General features: G+C 42.8%; 1 protein-coding gene across 3 annotated transcripts in view; it reads left to right on the top strand.

Annotated features, from left to right (window-relative positions):
- Positions 1 to 16,642, top strand: part of adck1 (aarF domain containing kinase 1) — a 66,897-nt gene that overhangs the window by 1,004 nt on the left and 49,251 nt on the right. For all 3 annotated transcript variants that reach the window (XM_035610748.2, XM_047337835.1, XM_035610749.2), the window contains exons 2-3: positions 1,797 to 1,936; positions 3,187 to 3,270. In XM_035610748.2, the coding sequence (XP_035466641.2) occupies positions 1,805 to 1,936; positions 3,187 to 3,270 (216 nt within the window). In that variant the 5' untranslated portion in view covers positions 1,797 to 1,804. The remainder of the gene's footprint in view (positions 1 to 1,796; positions 1,937 to 3,186; positions 3,271 to 16,642) is intronic.

Genomic DNA, 16,642 nt, shown 5'->3' with positions numbered 1-16,642 from the left:
AGCAACTTTTAGGTGGATCTGCTGGACCTGCAAGGCAGAGGACAAAGAAGTACAAAACTTTATGTTGCCAGTAGGTGGCGCTACAACTCCGATTCAATATTGACATGTGAATGTGTTGCGGGTGAGACTGTCATCATGCGTGAGAAATTTGGTAAAGATATGACCACATATGGCGGATTTATGACAGCCTGATGTTTCATGCCGGCACATCAGAGTTTTGATTCACGTGATTAGTAACACCTCTGTTTACCTTCTGTATCATGTCAACGTGACCTTGTTTAAAGTGCCATTCCGCCAATGTCAGTTTCGCCAGGCATGATGGGTATTACTCAAGTCAAACTGACCTCGATGAGGATGATGATGTGATTTAATTTCCTCAGTTTGGGCTTGGAGACTGCAAGTGTGATGACAGAAACCCTGCACCACCAACCGGGCGCTTGTAGCTGCCAGGCAGGGATGGTGGGAAATCTAGGATTCAGTGTAAAAGAAAAAGTCAGGATGTATTTGTCACTGACTGCGAGTTGTATGTTTGTCAACTTTATGGAGAATATTGATATTATATTGCAAGAGCAAACCTTTAATTGAGTTGTCACATGCGACCCTTGCACCATTATGTGCTGGACGAGGTACAAACAGAAACATTTTAATTCTGGCGTGCACATCACGTGTGGTAGCTGAACATTTGCAGTGTAGCACTAGGCCATGTACATGCTTTTCATCACAAACCTGGGGGCCCAACATAGTGGTTGTGAGGGAGCTGCGCAGGACTGGAACTACCACGGGGCACTGAGGTCATGTTTTCAGTACATTCGGTAGTTTCTACCTGGAGATAGTTTGTGGTGTTGGCAACCTAGAAGGAGTTTACATTGTACAATCACATACAATTCAAATGGTTGCTATCCTGACTACAGCCCTGGAAGTATGTAACTCTTATTGTTCAGTTCGGAAACCATGGAGGTGTTGGTTGGGGAGTGCTGGCTTCCTCTGTCCCTTTTTAACATCACACAATTATAAATTATCTTCTGCATTGTCCTCATCATGGCTCTCACCACTTCCACGTTGGAAGTCTGTACCTCAGTCAGAGGTGAACACTACGATTGGACTCTTGTCTCTGATCTCACGGCCTTACCAAAATTGAGACAAATCCTAATGAAGTCAACCAGAACTGTAGACCGTCTCAGTGCCACCTTTACTAGCTTTCTATCCAAATGCACACACGCACACGCACACTTGACATGCACTTGGTGTATGAGCATATTTTGTAAAAAAAATATGAAATATCAAGTATTTCTCTCTATTGTAAGCAGTGCTTCTGTAACCAGCAGCTACATGGTGGATACTCAGTGTAAGTGCAGTCATGACCGTGCACTACTGACAGTGCATGCTGGTGTGAGGAACAGTATGGCAAAAAAACTTTGCGCAGCCATTTTGTAGCTGATTGACATTGCACAAACAGGGAGGATGAGTTTAGTGACCATCCTGTGTGTTCTAGAGGTGGTTTAACACAGTGTGTTGGGAGGAATTTGTCATAAACCAAGACAACATTAGAGGCCTGAATGCTTGACCCCCTCAGTGGGGCAGGGTGGTCGTGGTCGAGTGATAGTACATCTATATAACGTGCATCCTTGTCATCATATTGATCGATTTATCAATTTTTTTTTAAGCACTTTGAGGTTGCTTTTAGCAATGAAAAGTGTTATTATAGTGTATTTATTATTATTACTATTATTATTATAACCTGTCACTGCAGTTTTTTGTAAACACGCTCCTCATTGTTTGCTCTCATTTCCCCACAGTGCCTCTGATGGCTGGTCGGCTCCTCAAAGTGTCCTCTCTGGCTACAGCGGTGTTTGCCTCGTCTGGGTTTTATCTGTACAACAGACAGCTGGACTTCAATGACCTGAGCATCATCCGCTTCGGACGAGCCGCAGCCACTGTGAGTTACTTCTCACCTCGGCTCGAAGTGTGTGTGTGTCTGTGGGGGGGGGGGGGGTTACAGACGGGTACGCAAGTGGCCCATACTCGTTTAGGCTCTCATATTAGATTCACATGCTGACAACCAGCATCATGATACCAGTTATTCAGGATCACAAATGTTAGACCCAGTGAAGCAGGCAACCAAAGATAGCTGGACTTGGTAGAACATGCTTCATGATTGAGGCCCTAATTTGAAAGTAAACCTGATTTGTTTAAATGTCGTTGCCATTTGGTTAGAAGTTCTGTTTATATCCTACTTAGACTTGAAACTTAGTTTCAGACGGATGAATGGACATTAACATTCTCATGCTGCTGTTAAAGGGCCCATATTATGCCTCCTTTTACACAAGTTACATTGGTTTTCAGGTGTGTGCACTACATGTCTTTGCCATTCCATGTCAAAACACCTCAAGGATCAAGCCACACAGCACCCTCCTCTTTCTGTATAAACAGCCTCGTGAGACTATGGTCGATTCCAGCGCTTTCCTGCTCACTCCTCGCCCCCCTCCCTTCGTGTTCCGCAAAGCTCTGCCTCGCTCTGCCTCGCTCCGCCTCGCTCCTCCCCGGGTCTGCTGCGCAACTACGGCGTTGCGCTGCCATGACAACAATCGCACGTGACAAGGCACAAACACGACGTAGAGACCCGGGAGGCACAGCGAACACGTTCTCCATAGTTACACACAGAGCACAAGGGGCTGGACGATAGAACGTTAGCGGCCGGCCGCGAGCCGCGAGCTCCGCTGGCCGACCACGAGTCTAGCTTGGCCATGCCCGCGGTCGGCGTTCGCTTGCGGGGAGAAAATGATGGCGTAGACGCGATCTGTTTTTCCGCAGTTCAAGGGGGGAGGTGCTGCACAGGTTGGGGGCGTGGTCGCCCCAGTAGCAGGAGTCAACTTACGTCACTTGACGCCCGGGCTGTGAATGGCTCGTTTACAGACCGTCTGCATGGCCAACCCAAACCACGAATCAACGACTCATTGTTTTCTTTTCATTCTCCGTGGGCTGGCAGACACCCCAGATAACCAAATATACGTGGAGGCAGGCTGAAAAGGTGCCTGGAGCATCCTGCCACTCAGGCCTTTCAGAACTCATCCCATACATATCAATTTTACAGCTGATCATTCCAATATCAGTCCAACCTTACTAAACATATTTCATTTTGCTCATTTTCTGATGTTCTCTACATGTTGTGGTTCTGTTTGTCTGCAGACGGCGGTCATCAGCTACGACTACCTGACGGCTTTCAAACATGTGGAACACGGCACAGAGGAATACTGGGCACTCAAGTCCAAGGTAGATAAGCACTTGTTTTTTTTTTTACGTTCTTTCTTTCTTATGCAAACAAAAAAGCATGCAACTATTCATTGGTCGTTTTCCACAGCACAGCAAGGTGCAAGAAGTTGTTTACCTTGACGATAACTTCAAATTCACTAAACTGGATCATTTTTTTTTATTTGAGAAATCATACTCGTGGGATAAAGGTAATAATGGAAAGTGCCAGTTGATATACATTGAGTCATTTGTGCTGGTGTTTGTTTAAAGGCCACAGCTCAGTCAGGTTCACTCAAAAGACCGCTGCTGCAAAGGTCAGAGACCACCTGCACTGACAAAAAATGCTCCTGCTGCAGCGAACCTTGAAGAGCATGGTTCAGCATGGCTGGCCCTGTGGGGGGGTACGTGTGAGAAAGAGAGACACACACACACATTCACTATGTACAGCCCCTCGGGCACAGCTGGTCAAGCCTGACTACACCTACTGATTAGAATTAATGCATGCTGCTGATTTAATACAGAGTGGAGGCTTGCCACCTAATTATTATGAAGGCATAGAGGTGAGGCGACAGTACAGCACCTCCACACTTGTTTAGCATCATTATGCTGCTGATTTTCCTGCATTTTTCTATTTAGAAAGAGAAACGACAGGTCACTGACAAGGAAGACAAAACACTGACGGGAAACTGATTCTAGTTCTTAACATTTGCTCTGTAGCAGCTGAACCAGTGTTGGGCAGTAACTTATTACTGAGTCACCATTAAAGGGGCAGTAAGCGATTCTAAAGCAAAGCGAATATTCCCTCACCGTTCCCTAGCTGTCGGTTCTGTGTGCGCAGCGAAAAAAAATCTGGGTTTTCGGCCCTGGCTCTGTAAATAAAAAACAAAGCAAAAATGGTGCGGGCCGCACCAACAACACTGCGAGTGCAGTTTGTAAACTCCCCTCGTCGACACTTTTAAGAGACGTGCTAGCGGGTGTCGCTGCAACGCCGCTGTTTTGGCCTAGTGGTTTGTGCGTTGGTCTCCCATACCCAAGGACCCGGGTTTGCAGGAAAATCACAACAACATCTAAGAGAGATGCAAGCTCTCTCCAAAATCGCTTGTTGCCCCTTTAAGTAATGAATTGTGTAATGGAAGAGATTTATGAATTTTTCTATTAGTCAGCATGTCTGCTGTCTTATTGGGAGTGACATGGGGGGTTGATTTCAGTGATTGATTCATCACAACAATTATCAAACAATATCCACATTTTAGATTGTTGTTATTATTGTTCTCCTTTAACAATCTACATTTAAAATAAACACTTTACCTGTATACCTATACCTGCTTTATGTCTTACATCACCATCTGTGATGCGAAACCATCATATTTCTACAAAGAAACACAAAGTGTCTGTCCTTGTCATAGTTGAAAAATAGAATCCTCACACACTGTGAAGCTTCTCTCCTGATTGGCTACTGCAATTGTTGTCACCTGGAATATGGACTGCAGTAGACTACAGTAGAGGACTAGGTTAGAGGAGCTGAGAGGATCAGAGCAAACTAGCATTAACCCTCTCCATTGCCATTGTGCTCTATAAAGCAGTTACATCAAAAACTGACAAAAACATTAGAACCGTCACGTGTGTGTGATTTATTTCAGGGGTGTTGGTTTATATAACATTATACTAGGTGGTCACTGCATGTATATATCAGCACCAATGGCAGACTTTAAAATGACATATAAAAATCCTTTGTGTCTGAGGAAGTCATCATGTCACTGCCCTCCAGCTGTGTGTGTTTCTTGTCGTGAGGGACCCATTCGACTGCACGGCTAATGAGCTCTTGTTTCCGCATCTCATCTTCCACATTGTTTGCGCGTGTCACCCTGTGTTCGTCTCACAGCCGAGCTGCTTTCCGACTCTCGTGAAGAGCTTCACTCAAAGGCCACTTAGGCAGCCACTCTTCCCGGCTCATCAAAGGCTGCCCTGAGTGAACCGAGGGGCCATTCACAGCTAATTAGAGTGTATCGCAGAACAAGCACAGGAGAAGTCTGAAGTCTGCCAAATGAGCAGGGGAACATGGCCTGCAATGAGAGAACAGATGGACTTTTCTTTGTCCCTTCTCAGCCTCAGGAACACACTGTGGCTCAACATTACCCCAAACTCCAACGTAACGTTTGCTTTCGCAGTGTGCTGTTGCGTGCTTTTCTTTTTCACGCTTTCCGTTTTAAATGTAGAGCTCTTCAGGTTTCCTCGCTGTTGTCACTCAGCTCTGGAGGCCTGGAAATGAACCATCATAGCTTGCGTCTTTGGGAAATGTCTGTTCACATTTTGAGTCAACATAAATAAGGATGATGGAGTGTATTGGTTATGATAGAGTTCCTTCTCCAGCAGCCGTTACAAAATGTCCCATTCAGAGGAGCAGGAGCACTCTGTCGGGGATTGCACACTTACAACAGCAGCTGTCATCTGTTCTTGTTGATCCAGCGATGTAGTGGCTGTGTCCGCTGTTCTTCACCCTGCTCACTGCAGCACTGTCTACTCTCGTGTATACTCTGGCTCAAACTGATGCGGTACAAGTGAAATTGTTGTCTTGTCTGTAGCTCTACATCATGATATTCAGTGGCGGACATTTCCTTGTGAATGATGTACTTCACACAGTATTTTCTTTGCTAATTACACTTTGTTTTCAAGTTGTATGCGGCAGTGTTGCATTTATGTTTGACATACACATACATTCATACACAGCTGGAAGAGCCGTCAGAGGCAACTTAGTGTTATGTGTTTGCCCAAGGACACATGGGCATGCCGACTGGTGGTAGCTGGGATCGAACCACCGTCCTTTCGGTTAGTGGACGACTGTCTCTGCCTCCTGAGCCACAGCCACCACGTCATCAGTAACGGAATTTACCATTAATTGCCGCCCTGAAAATGAAAGTTTTCTCAGTCAACTTAGCAAAAAATGATGACTCCAATCCTGTTAGTAGAGCAGATATACGCCGGTTGTTAGACATGTGCCATGATGCGTCCTGCCGGAAAGGAAGCAATTCAATTCTGAATCACTAAGAAGTAGAAATATAGGAGTCAAATACTCTTTCTGAGGGAGCACTTGTTGAAATTCCCAAATACGACTCAGAAAGAGCTGGTGTGCTCGTGTGGACAGGTAGACCTTCAACGGTCCATCTTTTGCCTCCTCAAGAGATGTGGAAACAGGTCTCGCAGCTGCACACACTACAGTGTTTTCTTCACTTTCTTTTGTCGGACTCAAATTTTACCGATCAAACACCTGAAGTGCATAAATCACTTGTTGTAGCAGAAAACTGGTTGTTTTGAATGTTGTGTTGATATTGTCGTGGTTGGCAGTCGGGTATCTTGTACAGCGGATCAACTTTTTTGAGAAATCTTTTGAAACACATTTTCCGTGGTTTTTGTGGGAATCTTGTCTCAATCTTATCAATTATCTCTTTCCAGTGCATACCTATCACACAGTCCCTTTCTCAAATGGCCTCTATTATTTTCACAATACCACATGTATTACTTGTTTATGAAACTAAAACCATCCCACAGCAAAACCCCAACATATCAGGAAAAGTAATGGCAAAATACTGTACTATACTTTTAAAAGGTCTGTCACGGGGAACAGTTGCATATAATTGACGTCAGGACCTCTGTCAATGCTCGTGCTCGACCATGCGCAATCGTGCCGTGCCCAAGCCCACCTCTCTCAACCCGGACACGGCCGGGAAGTGTTGACACCTCCATCATAAAAGGCTCAATAAATGGCCCCAGTATGTGTATCACAGAGAGACTGATTAGCTGTCTGCAGTATATGTCCCTGTACTAATACAAATGTCTTTCCTAATACTCTTGAACTTGAGGGGAAGACCAGAGGAGTTGACTTAAGGTAATCACAGGTAGCAAAGACAAAAGGAGAAATTCTGTGGATGACTTTAAAGTGAATAAGTTGAAGGCTGGCATTGATAAGACATACTTTGATCCCATCTAACCCCTTCACACACAACACATTCAAAATTTCCTGAATAGTTCTCAAGCCATGCCTCTTTAATATGGAAGACCTGGCTTGCTAGAGAAAAAAAAGGCCAGCAACAAACTGAGAAATTAAATCCTTGGAGGTAGGGATTGTAGTCATAAGGTCTCAAAGTTTTGATCAAAGTTAGACATAGACTGCATCAACAGTTGTTAATGTTGATATCCTTAGTGATAGGAAAGCTCTTGTCTGACCGATGTGGAAAAAAAACATCCATCAACTGAGGATAATTATTGTCCAACGAGATAAAAAACATAAAAACATCAGCAAAAAACCATGCATTATTAATATTCAAGAAATATGTAGCTCAATCAGTATGTATAAAATAAATATCAGGTGGTTGAGAAGGTATAGTATTGTACAGTTCATTACTCACACAGTGTCTGGCACCCGTGAACAGCATATATTGTTCTTGCTGGGCATTTGCTTTAGAGTAATGCAGTGGAGATTAAACCCCTGATAACTGTAGTTTTTCATTTCCACAGAGCACAACCATTCCACTCTCTGAAGCTGTTGTCTGCATACTCATGAGTCGCCCTTAAAGGACCAAATATAGTATTCCTATACAATTTCTGTTCCTGCCATTGCAAACAAATCAAAACAGTGACGGATCCCCTCTAACGGGCCTTCTGTTACATCCTCTCACTGCTGTTTTTGACTATACTCACTATTATTTCCTTCTAGACGCCCTCCTCAGTCCCGTACTGATGAGACAGATTAAAAGACAAAAGAGCGAGAGAAATTAAAACTCACATCAACAGAAACCAAAAATGTGAGAGGGCCCTGGGTGATGGAGATAGGTCCTTATCTCTGGACTGATTATGCAATTCTAAATGCCTCTTTCTCTTTTCCCTCTCAGGTTCAGGCGTCTCAACTTTAAGCATCTCATTATAAGTCATGCCAACAGATGATTGGGAAATTAAATGTAGCCTACTTTACTCATTTGAATAATGCATGATGGCCCCAGCTGAGGCTTATGGGCAAGGTTGGGAGGAAATAAAGGATGTAGAGATGAACTTGATATATCACCGCTAAATATCAAAAGTCAATAATGGGAATGTCAATTCTGTCTCCCATTTATTCAGACAAAACCCATCCCCTTGCTTCAGCACAAAGCTTTGTGCTGAAGAGTTTTTTAAGGACTCGGCCTAGGTTAGTGTCTTTCATAGTTGTATCTGTTTATAATTATTATGTTGCACATTACTGGGATATTTTTCCACAAATGTAACTGTTCACATACTTGCCAATGGACAACTCATGTCACTGGACACGTCATCATGTCAGTTACTTTTACATATGAATCATTTACATCTGATGTCACACGATGGTAAAATACTGAAATATGCTGATGGAGCTGCTTTGTTTTTTTTAGTTCATCTTCAGAAATTTGTAGTTTCACCACGACAGACGCACGTCAATGACATCCGCTGTTGCTCGATGGGGAAAGTCCACTCAGATTCTCTGAGCAGAGCTGTCGGCTTTTCCTAAGTCCTATCAGTCCTCCTTTACACCTTTCCTTGACCTCATGACTTTTCCACTGAGGTCAAGGAATATTAGATAGGAATAGTAGATAGGAAGGACAATTTGAGCTCACCAATGCCTTCCGTCTCCACTCTGCATTCCCAAAATGTTTTCACTGTGAACGGATGTAATGGGTCCAGGATTTATTTTTGCCAGTTTCCACGTCGACTTCTGAAATGGTACAGCTCTGTTTCCAGCTATGTAGCAGCGATGATGCATGATACAGATGTGGGTTATTGCAGACTCTGTCCTTTAGCTCATTTTCAAAACTTGTTGTCATACTGTCCCTTCACTGCCCCCTCTGTCCATGCACAGGGATAATTTCTGAGGATGTGCATAACCAATGCTCCAAATGGATGCAGGAAGCCATCATTTACACTAAGGTTAATAATAAAAATCAATTATATCTCTGTCTCTCTAAGCTAATTTCAAAACTGCCCCACTACTGAGCTTCTCAGGCACAAAGTCAGGTCAGAATATAAATATAAAAATGAATATCTTAAGAATTGATTGGTTGGTGCAGTTATATATGTGCAGGCGTGTACCAGATGTGACATGCGTTTTATAATGTGAGACCACGCAAAGGCATCAGTTTCTGTGTGTGCATTGTTTGGTAAATGACGCCCTTGTTATAACATCCTCAGTATTGTTCGCAAAGGCTGTGATGGCATACAAAGAACTAGATTTAGTCTTATGACACAGATTGAAAGCAGCCTCAAGAGGAAATGCGGGTGAAAGTCAAAGTTATTTTTAGGGAATGGGGTGAAAAGTAGAGGAGAAGGGAAAGATTATGAAATGGTGACGGCAAGGACAAACCGATACTGATGTCTAATGATCCCCTTGCTTTCTCAGCTGCATGAGAAGAAGGCAGGAGTGTGGAGCTGATTCGGGGAAGCAGCCATTTTGAAGGTGGCTTTTTATGGCTGAGATGAAAGAAAGAACAAAACGCTGATTCACTCTGCACATCTGCACGGTATCATGCAAATTGTTTCTCACCACCACCCTAAGGTTAGAGATAAAGAGTAAGTCTTTTACCCCTATTATAGTGAATGTGTCTGAGGTTGTCATAGTAATATGAAAGTGCAGTGGGGAATAAAATCAAAGGCTCTGCCTGATTAGTGACTACACGACAGAGGAAAAATCTTCCCTGCATCAGCTAATGTCAGTGACTTCTATATTTTCATTTTGCATATCCATCATTTAGCTGACTTGGTATGTACTGTGTAACACTATACATGGCTGAGAAACAACACTGCATTATATATTGGGACCCAGTTCCATGATTGTAAAATGTTCACCTTCATATGAACCGTGAGATACCGTGATACTTCTTGTTTATATCTTCCTGGATTTTCAGCCATCCCACTTGTTCTCCTCGTCTTGAAACAAATCTAGGGTTCAGTGTTCCATGAGGGACCTCAGAATGGTATCAGTGACTTTTGCAGACTGTGACCTTTAGCATGTACTGTGGTCACATGTTGCGAAGCTGTGGGACTGAGACAGGCATATCCAAGTCCAAAACCAGGGTTCACTCTCCCTAAAAAATAAATACTGAACTGCTCCATTGGGAAAACACATGCTGCTCTCTGTTGGGGCCAGCAGTATAGTAGTTAATTGTGGTGAAGAGGAACTTGAACATAAAGGCGATTTACCAGTCGATCTCTGTTGCAACCCTTACCCATGGACATGTTGGTGACTGAAAAACGAGAGGTTGGATACAAGTAGCTGAAATTAGTTTCCTCTTGTAAGAACTCAGATACGTGGAGGGAGCTTGCATCTTATGGTGCCAGTTGAAATGGTTTGAGTATCATGATGACGCCTGGCCACCTCCCTCTATGAGGTTTCCCGGACACGTCCAACTGGCTGGAGATCCTAGTGTTGACCCAAAACTCTCTGAAGAGGTTAAATGTCCCATTTTGCTGAGGAACATTCTCAGGAGAAGCTAGACACTGTCGCTGTGAAGAGAAACACCCGGTCTGACCTGCTTAACCTGCTGTCTCTGTGGCCCAGCCCTCGATAAGTTGAAGACGATGGATAAAGGAAGGAGTCTTCAATTGTTTTTTTATTTTTTAGTAACAGTTACTGCTTAAATGGAGGCTCATCAGGCTGCTTTCAGTGTTTCTTTTCTAACCCTATTGAATCTCTTGGGGTGAGTTTGGTTTGTGGCAAATTGTCCATGAGTCTATACAAACTAGATCAGACTTTGACTGGATTCCAGTAACTTTATAGATCTCTTGTGTGCTTTCCCTGGCCCTTATACGAAGTGGATCTGATTTGTAATGATTGCAGAGGTTGTCTATGGGCCTCGTCCTGTATCAATCGGCTGTGTCTGTAATCTGCATAAGTAATATTTCCATATATAATTTCTCTCTCAAAGCACTGCAACTACCATGGACTTAGACATCAACAAGTTGTTACAATTTTGGGTCTGATTGTTCTTTTTTAAACCTCAAGTGCCAGAGAGGCTGGGTTGCTTCCGAAAGCTCATTCAGGACAACTTTGAGAATAGACACAATAACTTGCAGCTGAGAGGAAATGTTACTTTGATCTACTGTGCATTGGCATCCACAGTTCCCCAGGTCAAAGAATCATATTGACGAGGATAACATTTAAGTATGCACAGATTATTAGAGTTTGAGTTTTCATGACCAGATCAATGAAATCAAATTCTAACATGAATTCACTAAAGCTATCAATCATTACCGTACCCTGCTCCATTAAACTATCTATTGGAGGTTTTTGCGTGAAAATAATCTGAAGCTGGAATTTTCCTTGTCTGTTAAGCAACAGAACGTATTGCACTTCTTCATTTAGGCTACAGCAGCTACAATACAGTCCCTCCTCAATGGATTGAGAGTGTTTCCCCCTAAATGTGTCCAGTGCTGGAGGCTGCAGTGTTTGTTACACCGAACAGCATGAACTAATGTAGTGTATAAAATACTATTGACTTATGATTCTTAGAGCACAACCAGAAGCTAGTTTTGTCATTAAAGCATTGGGTGCATGAATTTTTGTAAAAGAGAAGTTGGTGTATGTAATGCACAAAGTTGGCAATTTCGCATTTAGGGTGAGGTAAGAGTAGACTGGCATAGCCAGACTATTACTCAAATTCATATTAGTGTGGGACCTCCAGACGCAATTGGCCAAGACCTTCAACCAGTGAGAGCAACGAATCATGTGACGTCTGTTGAGCGACGCGAAAATGTCAACAGACAAGAGCAGAGAGGAGATGTCTGTGATGATGATTCCACAATGTCTGTGAATAAGTGTTGCTGTTTTTGTGGGAGACATTTGAAACTATCAGGTTGTTCATCAGCGGCAGCCATCTTTATTGGAGGAAAGATTGGGGTATTGCATCAGGCTTCATATACTTCAACTTGGCCCAAAGGGGAATTTTTTTCAGTATACAGTGGAGAGGCAAACAGAAAAAAAAAAATATGAAAAAACATTCAAACCAGGGATGTTCAAATTATATGGTATCTTCTTCTCTATCTTCTCGTTCAATGTGATGCCTCAAACTGAAATTTATATAATAAATGAAACATGACTGCTGCTGAGTTTGGTCTATTACCTTATAAACTGCAAGGTAGGGCAAAAACCGGTGTCTCAGGCACAGAGGTACACATGTTCAAGGTGTAGCCAGTGTGAGTATCTCTGATACTCACACTGGCTACACCTTGAACATGTGTCAGCTGCCTTCTGCTGTTGGTCCCTGAACAGAACAGATACAGATACCCTTCAATTTTAACCAATATGGATAACAAGTGGTCACACTTTACATGTTCAGTGTGAGGTCCCTAATGAAGAAACAACCCCCACTATCAAGCAGCTGCATTGCCCTAAACAGTACAAAATATTTCTGTGATATGGAAATCAGAAATGGAAAATATGCTGAGGTGTGGCACTGGTAGTGCTTACGTCATCATCTGTAACAAGCTTAAAGTGCACTAACATGACCATTCTACTGGATCCAATATAAGACAGGAATGCCCTTCAACTTTCCACCAGCAGATGTCAGCACTGAGCACCCCTCGGTCTGTCAGCACTGCTGTTCTCCCACAGGGGAAGGGGACATGCTCAGCTCAGATAAGTGCCCATCGCCACTTGTCAAGTTCCTGCTCCTCTGACGGACACACTATGTAAATACTGGGGTGGAGCTAGAGAACCGCTGACCTTGATGAGCTCATGGCAGCGGCTTATCAGCCACACAAGTCTGAGGTGGGAAAATCCTTGAGGGATATGAAGAGGAGGGGAACGTTTAACATTTGCTTCCCAGCTGCCTGCTGTAGTTAGATCAGTGCTGACAAGCTGGTCTCCAGTCCCAGCAGCAGCAGCGCAAATACTCTTTCTCACTGGTGTTGTCTCTGATTCAAACAGCAGCTGACACGACTCCTCAGAGCACGAGATTTGAATGTTCAAGCAGTGTCCACTCAAACATGATATGACATTAATACATTAGTAGTTAATCATTTTAAACAAGAGAGCAGCCTGTATTTTTTACCAGTAGATATTATTGAACTGTCCTTTGGCAGATTAAAAGTGTTTTTAAATATTTCCCAAAGTAGATGACTTGTAGCCACAGTATCGTTAATAAAACTAAAGGCATAATGATTCAAATGGAATTAAAGACTAAGTGTCCAGTACAGTACAGCTATTCAGGGATGGAAAAAGTCCTGATTACAAATTGTTTCACAAGACAGCAACAAACTAATGTCTTACATTTCTTGTAATATTTTTCACTCACTTAATTGGCCAAAATCTCAGTTGACATCTGAAAAAGCTAAGTGTTAGAAAATGTTTGGTCAGGAGCGCTTTGTGGACTCACTTCAGTTTTTGCATGGTGCCCTTTGGATGGGATGCATCATTGGCAAAAAACAAGATGACTCTAAGGCACTCTCCTTTTAAACAATTAAAATGCCTTCATAGAATTGTCATGTTCAACCCAAACTCCGACATGCTTTGGGATAAAGCGCTCTCCCGTGAAGGCTCGACTCCCTGGGAAAGCTTTTATGCTGAAACTCATTTTGGTTTAATATGATGAAAGTAATGTTAATAAAGCTGTATTAGATTCTAAAACTGAGACCAAAACCCAAATACAAAGGTCCACAATCTCAAATCATGTTACAGGACGACGGAAAGGCGAAACCACAAAATCACCAAATTAATATTCTCAGTTGGAGCAAGTTGTATATTTTATAAATATTACACAACACTTCTTTTGTCGGGCTGCACGGTGGTGTAGTGGTTAGCACTTTCGCCTGCCACAGCAAGAAGGTTCTGGGTTTGAATCCCGGTTCAAACCAACCAGGGTTTGGTTGTGGAGTTTGCATGTTCTCCCCCTGTATGCGTGGGTTCTTTCCGGGTTCTCTGGCTTCCCGGGTTAGGTTCATTGGAGACTATAAATTGACTGTGAGAGTGAATAGTTGTCTGTTCTGTATGTGGCCCTGTGATAGGCTGGCGACCTGTCCAGGGTGTACCCCTGGACATTGGGCGACCCTTAAAATGGATAAAGCGGTAGACGGTGGAAGGACTTCTTTTGTCTTCTTTTGTCTTCCAACTGCTTGTTTCATGAGAGTATATGATGGAGTGATGACGCCTGCGGTAAGAGTTGGAGATGGAGAACAATCCTGAGATTAGCGTTAGGGGACTAATCTGTGGTCATCTAGACTGTTTAGTGTTGGAATGCAGTGGACTCATTTGCATATTTGCCTCTTTCTTTAATCCGACTCCTGAATAAGGAAGAAATAGATGAATCTTTATTTTTTGTATATAACAATGTCCTTCCCAAGCTGTTAAACCTCTGCTATGTCCCTCTCCTTGTTCTGCTGTACTGTGCTTTAATAAACATACTTTAATGCAGCCGAACCGACAGGAGAGGTCATCTAATCCCCCTGTATGTCGGGTGTCAGACATTGCTGTGAATAAGGAAAATATAGACTAGAAATAGATTTGGTCTCATACTATCGTTAAACAGACATGATTTCATGCTGGTTGCTAATGACATCTATAGGCCATTTTATGACCGTGACATCCTCTAACATAGTCGACATGAACACAGGTTGATGGCAGCGGCTGTGTGATGTTCTATATCAAATCTAAAATGAGTGTTCACAGAGAAGGCGTCTTTCTTACTGTGGCATACATCACGTGCATTGCAATTACTGCAACATTTAATGCAACACTGAACAGCGAAAACATTAAGAAATCAAAGTGGATATTTCCGACCTGACCAGGATTAGCTCCACGTCTCGCCCAATGTCGGCTGGTATAGGCAAAAATTGACATACAAGCTTTCTCCAAAGTCACTTACTGCACCTTAGAATGAACAGACAACATTTATGAGGAGTCTCATGAATGTCAGTCAAGTCCAAACCAAAAAATCTGTCCTTGTTCATAAGTAAATTAAACAATCCATATACGACACATAATAAGTACAGTGTTGTTTGGATGTGCAGTAAAACAATAATAACAATGAATATGTATATAAACACATATCAACATGTATTCATAAACACTACCACACATACTGTAGATATATTGCACAGGTGAAAAACGCAGGAATTAATATCTGGCTATTTTTTATTAAACAGTTTTTCTTCTCCTTTCTTTAAAGCAGCCCAGTTGTATGAAGTGAGCCGTCTGAAACAAAACACAACAGTCAGTTTTACTTCACATCACCAACTAAAGGTCTGGTTTACCAGTAATAAACTTAGTATTACGTTACATTTCTAATGGGAATATTCATCCGTCTGATACAGCAGCTCCGCGACTATCACACAACTTAACAAAACTTTTTTAACAGCAATAATTATGTTTTAAGGTTGCTCGGTTTATGAAACAGATGTTCTTTTAGCTAGCTAAACATCAAATTTGTATATATTTAAACCCTGATATTTACATTTAAAAGGGTTTTCTCTGTTCATGTTATCGTCGACCGCCATTACTTCCCGCCGCGCAATGAATCCTGGGATAGCCTGTGCCGGGTAGGATCCACCCGGTGTATCCTTCATTGTGCGGGGCTTGAAGGGCGCATTCGTCGGCCACATTTGAAGGAGCCCCTGAATTGAGACACAGCCATATATAGTCTCCCATGTTAGAATCCTGCGTTGTTTGACTAATCCAACTACAACATCGTCCTCTTAACAAAATCTTTGTTGCTCTATACCTGCGCTCTCGTCATAATTACTAAGGTTGACAAACAACAACGATAAAATGGTACTGTGGGTCATAATGAGCTGCTTGCGCAGATGATCTATGAGGTCATTTTTTTGCAGGAGGACAGTCTCGCTGATCCACACTGATTCTGAGGATCCACTGGCTCGTGGCAGAGAACGCTTCTGTTCATGTGGCACTGAGACACGGTTACTGAAGCATGATAATAAAATGCAGAGCATGAAATTAACTGGCGCCCAGTGAAAAATCACCACTCATCTTCACCACCACCTCTCATCCTCTCGTGGTTTCTTCTTTTTTCATATATATTTTTTTCCTCTCCACAGTTTCACCGTGCTTTTCAAATCACAGTGAGAGAAAATGGCTTAATCACAGAGGCACGTTTGGGGCCCGTGTCTTCTCCCAGCTGTAAGAGATAATGCATAGCTGCTCTTTTCCCCAGCTTTTTTTACTGCTGTTGGCCTGTTAAAATAAAATGGCATTTTTAATATGCGGAGGGGCAGATACATTCAGTATCAATTGTATGAAATGCTGTTGGATTTGGATTTTTTGATGAATGGCTTCTATAACTCATTAAGCTTCGCTGCTATAATACTTGTAGACAAGGACTCTTGACAGTACAGGCTTAAATCTGCAGACAAACATGCAGACCCCCCCCCAACAGACGCACAT

This window comes from Scophthalmus maximus, chromosome 15 (genome assembly GCF_022379125.1).
Source record: "Scophthalmus maximus strain ysfricsl-2021 chromosome 15, ASM2237912v1, whole genome shotgun sequence".
Taxonomy (NCBI): domain Eukaryota; kingdom Metazoa; phylum Chordata; class Actinopteri; order Pleuronectiformes; family Scophthalmidae; genus Scophthalmus; species Scophthalmus maximus.
Note: the sequence above shows the minus strand (reverse complement) of the source record. Positions and strands in the feature narration are given on the sequence as shown.